We start from the raw sequence: 14,078 nt of genomic DNA, 5'->3' as shown, positions 1-14,078 counted from the left end.
ACCAATTTGATAGTACAGAAACCAGCTGAAGTTACCTGTGGATCAAATTTGGAGGACTGAGCCCCTCCTGTGATTGGATGCAAGGAGGAGGGGCGGGGCAGCTGAGTGCTCGGTGTTTCAGGAGGAAGTTGGACTCATTCAGTCAGACTCACTCTGACTTCAGCTCCAACAACACTGAGCGAGAGAGAGAGAGATGTGGCTCCACTGTGTGCTGCTTTTGATCGCCCTGAGCCGCTCTGCAGGAGGTAAGAAAACAAACATGTTTATGTTTACTCTTTGTTTACCAAAACAAACTATAAATAAACAACAGAAACAAGACTCTGAAACATTCAAAGTGATGAAAAGGAAAACCTGAAACTGGTCTCAGATCACAGTTACATTAGTAACATCACTTATTAATAATCAAATCAATAACGTCAGGAAGCTTGTTTGTTTAATCAAACCGATCAGTAATGTTCAATGAACAAAACAAATATTTTATTAAAAATGTTTATGACACATTTAATCTTTTCATGACCTGAAATTAACATTTTACCCTTTAAAGCCCAGCGTATCGTAACTGATTCATGTGTTTTTGTGACTTTTGAGACTTCTACATCATCAGTGTGACTTTGTTTTACCTTCAAAAAATTATACATGGCACGTTTTTAATGACTAAATTGCAAAAATGTAGCAAATATGATACAATTGAAAATTCATTTATATACAAATTAAAGTTTGATATATTTTTATATATATTGTCTGAAAGTTCAACAAACACTCCTTTATCAAAAAACTAAAGACTTCTGGCAGTTATTTCATGGTTCAGGTTTTAAAAGATTAATTTTATTTTAAGATTTTTTTATGTTATTACAGCTTGGTAATGGTGTCATTAGTTTATTACATGTTTATTACATGATTTTCACATGTATATTATCCTTTTAGATAACACAGGAGCAACAGGAATGAAAATGGCTGATTTGTTGCTCAGATTGATGTTTTAATATTTCTCACTAATAAATATCTTGATGCATTCTCAATCATCCAGGAAAATAAATCTCCAAAAGTTGATTCTGTTCATCTGGACGTAGCGTTTTCATCCAAGTGACTTCTTCAGTCAGAAAACGCTACGTCCAGATGAACAGAATCAACTTTTGGAGTAACTAATAAATACTTTATAATTTTTCTGATGTTTTGTTTCTCTGAAAGAGAAAATATTTTAATATAATATCATACATGAAACACGTTTTGCTCTTTGTTTCGTGAACCTGCTGTAAAAAGTTTTTGATTTTGTTGACCAACTGCGTGGGTCATGTGACCTCAGGCTCTTATTGTTGTGGCTTTGAGCCATTCAGCAGCAGGAAACCAGGCGCTGCTTTCAGAGCGCTCGCAGGACAAAAGTTTGTGGACAGTTAAACTGCTGTTTGAACCACAGGAAGCAAATGTGCACAGCAGCGTCTGCACAGAGCTTCAGTCAGAACCGGGACCACTGGGTCACAGCTGGAACCACACGGCTGGAACAGCACGGCTGCTTTAATGTCTGATAGTTTCCTTTTTAAATGATGTCGTGGAATCAGACCCAGGTTATTGATAACGTGTCTGTGCAGCGGTGGTTAACGTACACGTGGGGGGGGTGGGGGGTCACAGTCCTCATTAGGAGGTCATGTTTAGTGCTTTTGTCCTCTGGATTCTGATTGGATCATTGTCAGCGCTTCTACCTGAAAACGGTGATTTCCATGAACATGATGCTTGGAGTGTTGTCAGCGTGGTCTGTAGTTCTGCTGAAAGTTGAAGTGATTTCTGTGTTTGTGTCTTCTTCACTTCCCTTGTATCTCTATCACAGTCTTGTTTGCTGCTTCGTTTTTGTAAAAATTTATAATTCAAGTTCTATAATTATTTTTTTAAATAAAGTTATAATGATCCAGCTGTTAGAATACCTGCTAATCAGTAACCTGCAGCCAAGTCCTCTGTTACTCACAACAGCCATGTTATTGGTCACATGATGTCATTAAAATGCTCCAGCAGCACAAACATGTTCAGAGGTCCTGCTCAGGTGAAGCTAGCAGACAGCCAGCAGCTGCAGTCACCTGTGTCACCATCCACCTGTCAGTCAAAGAGGCCACGCCCCTAATAATGCAAACTTTAAGTGAGTTGTAAAGCAGTAAGCACCGCCTTAAACCTGAAGAAGAAGTCTAGCGAGGTTGGAGGGTTTGCTGTGCTTCAGCAGCTGAAGGACACACACCCACAGTACCCACAGACACAGACAGCACAGGAACGTGGGAACAGGACCTCCATCCAGACCCTGAACTCCTCATGGCTGACAGGAGGAGCAGTCGCACCTGCCTACAGATGTTCAATCAATACATCAGTACATTAGTGATCAATAATCAGCTGCCTCTTCTTTAGACATTGAAGCAATTTCTGACTTTGCTTTATTATCAGCTGAATAAAGAAAAACAGAATTGTTAGTTTTAAACATGTTTCTTTCTCTAATAAATGCTGTAGAGTAAAGCAGACCCCTCACGTGCTCACCTGTGCCGAGCAGACACCTGTCTTTCACGCTGGTACAAGCCTGAGCGTTTACCCACAATGCACTTTGTGCATTATGAGACAGATCAAACGTGTTTGTGCTCCTTCACATCATGGATGTTAAACAGAGCCTCACACAGCCTCCTACAGTAGGGTTAAACTGACCTGGAGTCAGCACAGAAAGCTGATTCTGTCCATCTGAATGTTTTCAGTTTGAGAAACATTTCATCATCATCAGGTGACTTCTTCAGTCTCAGCTGTCTGCAGGTTTCCAACCTTTTAAACAGGACATTTGTTTGACTGAATCCAGTAGCACTGTTGGACAATGGCCAAACAACCTTGGCTGATTGTGACCTACACTTACTTTCACACCTTGACCTGTGCAATTAGGTAGAGGATCAACAGGGGATTCATGACACCCTTGGGGGACACTCCTCTAGGACTTAAATCTGGGACTCTCGGCCATTTGACCTTACAACTGAACAAGCTTCTTGGATGACAAGTCTTCAAGAAACTTAAAGAAGTCCAGACATTTTTCTTTCCAAGCTCCCTAAACTACGATGACCTGGATGACTGAGAACCTTCACAGACAACAATGGGCTGTATTACTCCTTGATTTGATGTTCTTCTGCCTTCCCTGGCTGCTGTGTCAGTGGGGATGGTGTTCGCTCTGTGCTGTAGCGTCCTGATGACGCCCAGTTTGTGCTCCAGTGGATGATGAGAGTCAAACCTTAGATACTGATCCGTATGTGTAGGTTTACGGTACACGTCAGCTTTTAGATGTCCCCCATTACTGATGGAAATCTCACAGTCTAAGAAGGCTAACCTGCCACTTTTCATATCCTCCCTGGTGAATTTAATGTGATCCGTGAAAGGTGGTACGTCCTGAGATTTGATTTTCACCTAGGTGTCATCCACATATCTGAACCAATGGCTTGGTGGTGTTCCAGGGTAGGATAGCAAAGCCCTCTTTTCCACTTCTTCCATGTACAAATTGGCCACGATGGGTGAAACTGGGAGCCCATGGCACACCCATGTTTCTGCCTGTGGAAGTGAGCCTTGGATGTGAAGTAGGTGGAATTAAGACACAGTTTAAACACACTTGGTCGATGCTGAGAGCGGTCCTGTTGCTGAGGTTAGGTTCGTCCTGTAATCTCTTATGGACTACCTCCAACGCTTTAGTAGAAACTCCAGATTAGTTTCTACTCTGATAGTAGAAACTCTCACACACAGAGACAGATTGATGAAGTACAAAAATGCTGGAACAAACCACTGAAATCAATAAATCTCATCCGTGTGCTGTGACTCGTGACGCTGTTTCACGTGATGATCTGTGATTTAATGTGTTTTAATTTTTAAATATTTTATTAAATCAAATGAAAGTGCAGCAGTGTATGTGTGTGTGTGATTGTTCAGTGTGTTCCACCCTCAGAGGACAATCATTTCTCAGCTCTTTGTTGTGACCTTAAACGCAGCTCTGAGCTGTGACACTCCGCTGAGTCGCGTCCAAGCGGCGTAAACATGTGGTGATCGCTTCCTCCATGGCCTCCACCCCACTCCCACAGAGTCCTCAGAGAAGGAGAAGTAAAACGAGGAAGTGGGACAGAGGAGACCCTCACACGCACACAGACACACAGTCCCTTTGTGTGTGTGCGTGTGTGTGTTTGTGGTCTCTGGTAAAAATAAGAAAATGTGTTTCCTGACTCCTTGAGGTTTCAACACCCCCCCCCCCCCCCCCCCCCCCGAAACCTCCCAACTGCAGCACTTTCTCCAAACAGTGAAAACCTCGTATGTCCGCTCGGTCTGACGACCTCACAAGCTGTTAGCCAATCATTGCTGATTATTGATCGTTGACTCAATGAGAGGTTTTGGTTGGATCTTCTCACTCTGAAGTTTGTGTGTCTGAAGTTTGTGTTTCTGAAGTTTGTGTGTCTGATGTTGATGTGTCTGTGTAGCTGACCTGTTTGTCTTTGCGTGTCTGACGTTTGTGTGTCTGACGTTCATGTGTCTGAAGTTTGTGTTTCTGAAGTTTGTGTGTCTGATATTTGTGTTTCTGATGTTTGTGTGTCTGAGGTTTGTGTGTCTGAAGTTTGTGTGTCTGACGTTCGTGTGTCTGAAGTTTGTGTGTCTGACGTTCGTGTGTCTGAAGTTTGTGTGTCTGATGTTTGTGTTTCTGATGTTTGTGTGTCTGAGGTTTGTGTGTCTGAAGTTTGTGTGTCTGACGTTCGTGTGTCTGAAGTTTGTGTGTCTGATGTTTGTGTTTCTGATGTTTGTGTGTCTGAGGTTTGTGTGTCTGATGTTGGTGTGTCTGTGTAGCTGACCTGTTTGTCTTTGCGTGTGTGATGTTTGTGTGTCTGACGTTTGTGTGTCTGAAGTTTGTGTGTCTGAGGTTTGTGTGTCCGAAGTCTATATTTCTGATGTTTGTGTGTCTGAAGTTTGTGTGTCTGAAGTTTGTGTGTCTGACGTTTGTGTGTTTGTGTGTCTGACGTTGTGTGTATGATGTTTGTGTTTCTGACGTTTGTGTGTCTGAAGTTTGTGTGTCTGACGTTTGTGTGTTTGTGTGTCTGACATTGTGTGTGTGACGTTTGTGTTTCTGACGTTTCTGTGTCTGACGTTTGTGTGTTTGTGTGTCTGACGTTGGGTGTGTGACCTTTGTGTTTCTGATGTTTGTGTGTTTGTGTGTCTGACGTTTGTGTGTTTGTGTGTCTGAACTTTGTGTGTCTGAGGTTTGTGTGTCTGAAGTTTCTGTGTCTGACGTTCGTGTGTCTGAAGTTTGTGTTTCTGAAGTTTGTGTGTCTGAGGTTTGTGTGTCCGAAATCTATATTTCTGATGTTTGTGTGTCTGAAGTTTGTGTGTCTGAAGTTTGTGTGTCTGACGTTTGTGTGTCTGACGTTTGTGTGTTTGTGTGTCTGACGTTTGTGTGTCCGAAGTCTATATTTCTGATGTTTGTGTGTCTGAAGTTTGTGTGTCTGAAGTTTGTGTGTCTGACGTTTGTGTGTCTGACGTTGTGTGTGTGACGTTTGTGTTTCTGACATTTGTGTGTCTGACGTTTGTGTGTCTGACGTTGTGTGTGTGACGTTTGTGTTTCTGACGTTTGTGTTTCTGACATTTGTGTGTCTGACGTTTGTGTGTTTGTGTGTTTGTGTGTCTGACGTTGGGTGTGGGACCTTTGTGTTTCTGATGTTTGTGTGTCTGTGTTTCTGACGTTTGTGTGTCTGTGTGTCTGACTTTGTGTTTGTGTGTGTCTGACTTTGTGTATCTGTTTGTCTTTGTGTGTGTGATATTTGCGTGTGTGACGTTTGTGTGTGTGATGTTTGCGTGTCTGACGTATGTGTGTGTGATGTTTGTGTGTCTGAGGTTTGTGTGTGTGATGTTTGTGTGTCTGAGGTTTGTGTGTCTGAAGTTAGTGTGTCTGACGTTTGTGTGTTTGTGTCTGACGTTGTGTGTGTGACGTTTGTGTGTCTGACGTTTGTGTGTTTGTGTGTCTGACGTTTGTGTGTCTGAAGTTTGTGTGTCTGAGGTTTGTGTGTCCGAAGTCTATATTTCTGATGTTTGTGTGTCTGAAGTTTGTGTGTCTGAAGTTTGTGTGTCTGACGTTTGTGTGTTTGTGTGTCTGACGTTGTGTGTATGATGTTTGTGTTTCTGACGTTTGTGTGTCTGAAGTTTGTGTGTCTGACGTTTGTGTGTTTGTGTGTCTGACATTGTGTGTGTGACGTTTGTGTTTCTGACGTTTCTGTGTCTGACGTTTGTGTGTTTGTGTGTCTGACGTTGGGTGTGTGACCTTTGTGTTTCTGATGTTTGTGTGTTTGTGTGTCTGACGTTTGTGTGTTTGTGTGTCTGAACTTTGTGTGTCTGAGGTTTGTGTGTCTGAAGTTTCTGTGTCTGACGTTCGTGTGTCTGAAGTTTGTGTTTCTGAAGTTTGTGTGTCTGAGGTTTGTGTGTCCGAAATCTATATTTCTGATGTTTGTGTGTCTGAAGTTTGTGTGTCTGAAGTTTGTGTGTCTGACGTTTGTGTGTCTGACGTTTGTGTGTTTGTGTGTCTGACGTTTGTGTGTCCGAAGTCTATATTTCTGATGTTTGTGTGTCTGAAGTTTGTGTGTCTGAAGTTTGTGTGTCTGACGTTTGTGTGTCTGACGTTGTGTGTGTGACGTTTGTGTTTCTGACATTTGTGTGTCTGACGTTTGTGTGTCTGACGTTGTGTGTGTGACGTTTGTGTTTCTGACGTTTGTGTTTCTGACATTTGTGTGTCTGACGTTTGTGTGTTTGTGTGTTTGTGTGTCTGACGTTGGGTGTGGGACCTTTGTGTTTCTGATGTTTGTGTGTCTGTGTTTCTGACGTTTGTGTGTCTGTGTGTCTGACTTTGTGTTTGTGTGTGTCTGACTTTGTGTATCTGTTTGTCTTTGTGTGTGTGATATTTGCGTGTGTGACGTTTGTGTGTGTGATGTTTGCGTGTCTGACGTATGTGTGTGTGATGTTTGTGTGTCTGAGGTTTGTGTGTGTGATGTTTGTGTGTCTGAGGTTTGTGTGTCTGAAGTTAGTGTGTCTGACGTTTGTGTGTTTGTGTCTGACGTTGTGTGTGTGACGTTTGTGTGTCTGACGTTTGTGTGTTTGTGTGTCTGACGTTTGTGTGTTTGTGTGTCTGACGTTGGGTGTGTGACCTTTGTGTTTCTGACGTTTGTGTGTCTGTGTGTGACCTTTGTGTTTCTGACGTTTGTGTGTCTGTGTGTGACGTTTGTGTTTCTGACGTTTGTGTGTGTTACATTTGTGTTTCTGACGTTTGTGTGTCTGTGTGTGACCTTTGTGTTTCTGACGTTTGTGTGTCTGTGTGTGACCTTTGTGTTTCTGACGTTTGTGTGTCTGTGTGTGACGTTTGTGTTTCTGACGTTTGTATGTTTGTGTGTGTTACATTTGTGTTTCTAACATTTGTGTGTTTGTGTTTCTGATGTTTGTGTGTTTGTGTGTGTGACGTTGGGTGTGTGACCTTTGGGTTTCTGACGTTTGTGTGTGTGACGTTGGGTGTGTGACCTTTGGGTTTCTGACGTTTGTGTGTTTGTGTGTGTGACGTTGGGTGTGTGACCTTTGGGTTCCTGAAGTTTGTGTGTCTGTGTTTCTGACGTTTGTGTGTTTGTGTGTTACATTTGTGTTTCTGACGTTTGTGTTTCTGACATCTGTGTGTTTGTGTGTCTGAAGTTTGTGTGTCTGAAGTTTGTGTGTCTGACGTTTGTGTGTCTGACGTTTGTGTGTTTGTGTGTGACGTTTGTGTTTCTGACGTTTGTGTGTTTGTGTGTGTGACATTTGTGTTTCTGACGTTTGTGTGTCTGACATTTGTGTGTCTGACATTTGTGTGTCTGACGTTTGTGTGTCTGACGTTTGTGTGTTTGTGTGTGACGTTTGTGTTTCTGACGTTTGTGTGTTTGCGTGTGTGATATTTGTGTTTCTGACGTTTGTGTGTCTGACGTTTGTGTGTCTGTGTGTCTGACGTTTGTGTGTCTGCTGTCAGGGTCACTGCAGCGTCTGTGATTCAGCTTCGCTCAGTTGTGCGTCCACACAAACTCTCCTGACCTTCTCGTAGCTCTGAGAGGACCGCGGCCTCCGTCAGGTCTTCATGGAACAAACTTGTGTTTTTCCCTTTAAATCTTATTCAAACTCACTGATGTAAGAAGTCTTTGATCAGTCACCGGTAACATGAAGGTGACCATAAAAATAAATAAATAAATAAATAAGAGACAGTTCAGTTTGACGTGTTTGACTTTAATTCTCTGACAAACACCCAACTTTCTGTTCCTGAAACAAGAGGCCCGGTGCAGATACCAAGTTTCAGATGCAGTGAAAGCTGCTGAGGTCTTTTATAACTAGACTGCACTAAAAAGACTCAAAGAAATCTAAAGTAACAAAAGGTTAAACAAAAGCAACGTAAACATGAACCACAGTTAAAAACAAATCATTATGCAAAAGCAAGCTAACAATTTTTTAAAAAGTAAACTAAACGAGAGTGAAGTAAATGAAAACTAACACAAACAACATGGAGTAAATTAAAGTATGAAAGCAAACGCTACAATTCAACTGAAATGAAGTAAGAACAGCTCAAAGTAAGGTAACGGTTAAAAAACAAATAAACCAATCTAAACTAGAACACCAATGTAAACTTAACTTTACTTCTGAAAAGAAGTAAATAAATAAAAAAGTATAATAAATCTAAACAACCAACAAAAAGACTCACACAATAAGAAATTCAGCTACATTACAAAAAATAAGCAAATAAAACCAAAACTAATCACAAGAAAAATAAACAAAAACCAACAAAAGAAAGTCAAAGTAAACTAGAAAAAGCTGCTTTTCCTGTGAAAATGCAGTGTGAATGCCGTGTAGTGGAATCTGCTGAAAAGAGATGAAGAAGCAGAAATTTCTGCTGAAAAGAGGTGAAAAGTTGAACTGTCTGTTGAAAAGAAATGGGCATGGGCAAGATTCGAACCCTCTCACTCTCCGAACGGCGGCTCATCTCACTGAACTAAAACGTGGCTCACCCTGCTGAGCTAAACTGGCAACCACACTTGTAGTGTGGTCCATTCATTTCAATGTGCCAAAAAATTAGATAAAAAGTTCGTCAGGTGTCATCTCCGCTGCAGCTGCTTGTTTGTGATCAGTTTGTATTCTGTAATATAAGATGGCGCAGGTTGCTATGCAACAGGCATCATTATTGTTTCTGCAGTGGGGTTTAAAAGAGCAGGCAGCGTGTGCTCTTCATCACCTGCACAAATGTATCTGCCCAGTGGGGGTGAGCTCCAGCAAACTGCACAGCTATTTCCATACCTGCCGAGCTCACCTGTGGAGCGTCATCATAGTCAGACGAAGGCAGGGCACAGCCTGTAAAAATAATTTACACGTCGCCTTTAACGACAGCTGGTGACTAAATAGGATCAAAGTAAAGAGAAACGTCAAGAGCAAGCCGTCGATGGTAAAATGATGACATCACATCGAAGTAAGAAAAGCCAGTGTGAAGAAGCGGTTTAAAGGAAGTCTGCGAGTCCTCAGAGCTGAGGCTCAGTGAAACCTTCAGATCAGGAAACCAGTAAAACCAGTCCAAACTCACATTTATACCAGAGAGGAGGGGCTGCTCCAACCTCGAGGAAAAACAAAATGATTTCATGTTACAGAGCGCGCTCAGTGCAGAGCTGCTTTACACTGCTTTAAGCTGTGTTTGGTGTAAGAACGGAATCCAACTTTGTTAGCGGTGATGATGGTGGTGGTGGTGGGGGTGGTGGTGGTGGTGGGGGTGATGGTGTGAGACACCATCTGCAGAAACTCTGGAGTTGCCCAATCTGTGGATGTTGGTGTGGTTTAAAAACACTTTTACCAGCAGACTTCAGGAAGGATTCTACTTCCTGTCAGTGTTAGGTTTTACTGTGTGAGTGTGTGTTGACCTTCTCTCTCACACACACACACACACACACACACACACACACACACACACACACACACACACCATCTGACTGTAAATCTGATCTGTGATCAGCTTTTATCCAGCTGGATGAATAATGACTCATTATCAAAACGACAGCTGATAATTACACTAATGATCAATAACACTGGCGCTGTTCAGAGTTCAGAGCCAGAGGAGAAAACACACACACACAGATACAGACACGCACACACAGACACGCACACACACACAAACAGATACAGACACACAGCCACGCACACACACACACACGAACAGACACACACATACGCACACACAAACACCCACGCACACACACGAACAGACACGCACACACACACACACACACACACACACACACGTGTTTTCGTGATATATCAGCACGTATGACAAAAATGTGACAAATGGGAACGTGCCTTTCCGAAGGTCCTAGAGGCATGGGAATCACAAAAGGTTTGACCCATGCTTCCAGGAACACGCCCATCTGTTGAGATTTTGGCTAGGGCTAAATTTTGGTCAAACCTGAATTTACTGCTACTTGTGAGGACACTGTCAGGTTTATGTGACTTATGAGTACCATAAGGTCACACACTGATATTTCATGTTTAGGTGAATTGTGAAGCCCATGGAAACACATAATTTTCAAGTATACATGACTTATAAGGACCAGGTAAGGGTAGGTTCTGTATTTTTAGCTTGGCTCCTTTTGAGATTACAATATAATAGGCATGGATGCACAATAGTAATGCTCACCAGTCGGGTAACTTCTGACAGAAATATCAGACATTTATGTGTTAATAAAACAGTAAATCTGAGCTGTGTAGAGACTTAAAAAGTAGACTGACCACATTTGACCTATGTCTTTTTTTAAGTCTTAATATTGTAATGCATTAATTCATTTTGTAGTGAATGTTCATGTGAATAAAAACGTGGAACATTATCTGCCTTTCTTATCATTTAATTGCAAAAAGCACCCAGCATAAAACACAGATTTATGAGTAAGAACAATGCAATACAGAAAACTGCAATACTGACATTACTGTGGAAGTAACAAAGTATCTCTCTTGCTTGTTTCTTTTTTTCTTGCATCTTTCTTTTAATGCTATGATCCTGTTGTGGATGTAGTACCTTATGAGAACCCAGTCTCTGCCTTTCAGAGCTGCCGGCTCTGCTTGGAGGCAGCAGTCACATTCCTTTTTACCTGGTACTTTGCAGCTTGTTATGAAGTGAAACGTGCCGCTCAGCAACCTTCACTTCATCATTTGTCCACTTGATTCTCACCTTCCCAGCTGTCATAAATGGAAACAAAAGAAAATATCTTAATGTGAATGCAAAATGTTCTTAAACCTTGCTTTCTACTGGAGCACTTTAAAGGAGCAATAAGCACAATTCATCATACTTAGGTTGAAGGAATTAAAAATGGCTATGTGAAGAACTAGAGGTGTAATTACATCTGGAGTACAGCATGAAGTCATAATCCCTCTCTCTGTGTTGATCTCCAGCCATAGACTTTGGTTTGGTTTACAGGCAGTGCACAACAGCACACCTAGCAGTGAAAAGATATTGCTTATTGCTCCTTTAAGGATGCTTGGAATGAACCATTTGAAGTGCTGTGTTCTGCTGGGAATCAAATGAGATGAAAGGATTTATGATAAAAGCTCTCAATAGTGTCATGTCTGAAAACAATAAACTTGTCCTTTGATCACAAGTATATTCAGCTAAAACATTTTGTATTTGGGTGCGTTTACCCCTTCTTGGTGAAGTGTTGCTAATGTTTTTGTTGTCCAGGGTGATTGAGGCAGAGGTGCCCTTCATGTTGTCCAGGGCAGCTGAGTAAAGCGTGTGGCTTGGAACCCCAGAATACTTGGTCCTTGAGCCTTTGAAAAGTAACAGTGAAATATGAGAATCAATGCATGCAATAGGTCTGTTTGCTTTTTTCTCTGCATTGTAGGAAAAGTCAGCGTTGGGCAGTGTGTAATTCTAAAATTAAGGGGCTAAGGGGCTCAAGAGTTGTAATCGGAAGGTTGCCGGTTCGAGCCCCGGCTCCGACAGTCTTGGTCATTGTGTCCTTGGGCAAGACACTTCACCCGTTGCCTACTGGTGGTGGTCAGAGGGCCCATGTCCTCATGTCCTTCACAGCTTAAAACAATATGAGGACAATGTAACACACACACTACAATCACTGGTCCTACCATATGAGGACTTCTACTTAAACACACTCATGTCCTTCACAGCTTAAAACAATATGAGGACATGACGACTGAACACATGTAGAGTTCATGTTCCTGACTTCTTACTTCTCCTGCTGTTGTCAATAAAAGCTCTAAACCCAACACTGATGTAAAGCCATCTATTTCCCCAGAAATTAAATCATGTAAACTGATCAGTGGGAGGTTAAATGGAAAAAAACATGTGTAAAAGGACAAAAATATCAAATGTAGTCAGAATAAAGATCAAGCTGATGCTTTAAGGGAAAGTTTGGACTAACATATGGTATAGACAATTACTTTCTCCTAATGCTAATGTTGATTTTGGTTAACTTTGACTCAAACTGATTGTTTTAATACAATCAAAGTGCATTTCATTTATGCACTAGGCCCAACTGACACCTATACTTGATACCAAATACAAAAAAATAATGTGTAACCTGTTGGAAGAATGAAGTGGGTATGTCACTCACCAATTGGTCTGTACAAAGTTGAGACAGGACCTCAGCACTTGGTGTCTGCAACAAAAGACAACAATATAATGTCAGAAACATTCAGTTCTGCTACCCGACTAGATAATTAACTACAGATCATATTTGTATGAGTGAACATTATTACAGAAGGATCTGACTTCCTTATACCAGATTCTATAGAAACTTAACACTGTACAGTTCTGCTACCCAACAATATGAGGACAGTGTAACACACACACTACAATCACTGGTCCTACCATATGAGGACTTCTACTTAAACACACTCATGTCCTTCACAGCTTAAAACAATATGAGGACAATGTAACACACATTACAATCACTGGTCCCACCACACGAGGAAGGCAACTGAAACACACTCATGTCCTTCACAGCTTAAAACAATATGAGGACATGGCGACTGAACACATGTAGAGTTCATGTTCCTGACTTCTTACTTCTCCTGCTGTTGTCAATAAAAGCTCTAAACCCAACACTGATGTAAAGCCATCTATTTCCCCAGAAATTAAATCATGTAAACTGATCAGCGGGAGGTTAAATGGACAAAAACATGTGTAAAGGGACAAAAATATCAAATGTAGTCAGAATAAAGATCAAGCTGATGCTTTAAGGGAAAGTTTGGACTAACAAATGGTATAGACAATTACTTTCTCCTAATGCTAATGTTGATTTTGGTTAACTTTGACTCAAACTGATTGTTTTAATACAATCAAAGTGCATTTCATTTATGCACTAGGCCCAACTGACACATATACTTGATACCAAATACAAAAAAATAATGTGTAACCTGTTGGAAGAATGAAGTGGGTATGTCACTCACCAATTGGTCTGAAGGAGGTTGAGACAGGACCTCAGCACTTGGTGTCTGCAACAAAAGACAACAATATAATGTCAGAAACATTCTGTACTGTAAATCCCGACTAGATAATTAACTACAGATCATATTTGTATGAGTGAACATTATTACAGAAGGATCTGACTTCCTTATACCAGATTCTATAGAAACTTAACACTGTACAGTTCTGCTACCCAACAATATGAGGACAGTGTAACACACACACTACAATCACTGGTCCTACCATATGAGGACTTCTACTTAAACACACTCATGTCCTTCACAGCTTAAAACAATATGAGGACATGACGACTGAACACATGTAGAGTTCATGTTCCTGACTTCTTACTTCTCCTGCTGTTGTCAATAAAAGCTCTAAACCCAACACTGATGTAAAGCCATCTATTTCCCCAGAAATTAAATCATGTACACTGATCAGTGGGAGGTTAAATGGACAAAAACATGTGTAAAAGGACAAAAATATCAAATGTAGTCAGAATAAAGATCAAGCTGATGCTTTAAGGGAAAGTTTGGACTAATAAATGGTATAGACAATTACTTTCTCCTAATGCTAATGTTGATTTTGGTTAACTTTGACT

At 41.2% G+C, this 14,078-nt stretch overlaps 1 protein-coding gene and 1 long non-coding RNA gene across 3 annotated transcripts in view; one reads left to right on the top strand and one right to left on the bottom strand.

Annotated features, from left to right (window-relative positions):
* The first annotated feature begins 157 nt into the window (after positions 1-157).
* The window catches only part of LOC102779147 (macrophage colony-stimulating factor 1 receptor 2-like), a 38,776-nt gene continuing 24,855 nt past the window's right edge, over positions 158-14,078 (top strand). For both annotated transcript variants that reach the window (XM_006808812.2, XM_006808813.2), the window contains exon 1: positions 158-245. In XM_006808812.2, coding sequence (XP_006808875.2) covers positions 194-245 — 52 coding nt within the window. In that variant the 5' untranslated portion in view covers positions 158-193. The remainder of the gene's footprint in view (positions 246-14,078) is intronic.
* LOC148101049 (uncharacterized) lies at positions 10,818-12,672 on the bottom strand. The gene is made up of 3 exons (XR_015719702.1): positions 12,627-12,672; positions 11,695-11,823; positions 10,818-11,235 (listed from the first exon to the last, which is right to left on the bottom strand). It is a non-coding gene; the product is annotated as an uncharacterized LOC148101049 (long non-coding RNA).

Source organism: Neolamprologus brichardi, chromosome 10 (genome assembly GCF_056152115.1).
Source record: "Neolamprologus brichardi isolate AB-2024 chromosome 10, ASM5615211v1, whole genome shotgun sequence".
NCBI lineage: Eukaryota > Metazoa > Chordata > Actinopteri > Cichliformes > Cichlidae > Neolamprologus > Neolamprologus brichardi.
Note: the sequence above shows the minus strand (reverse complement) of the source record. Positions and strands in the feature narration are given on the sequence as shown.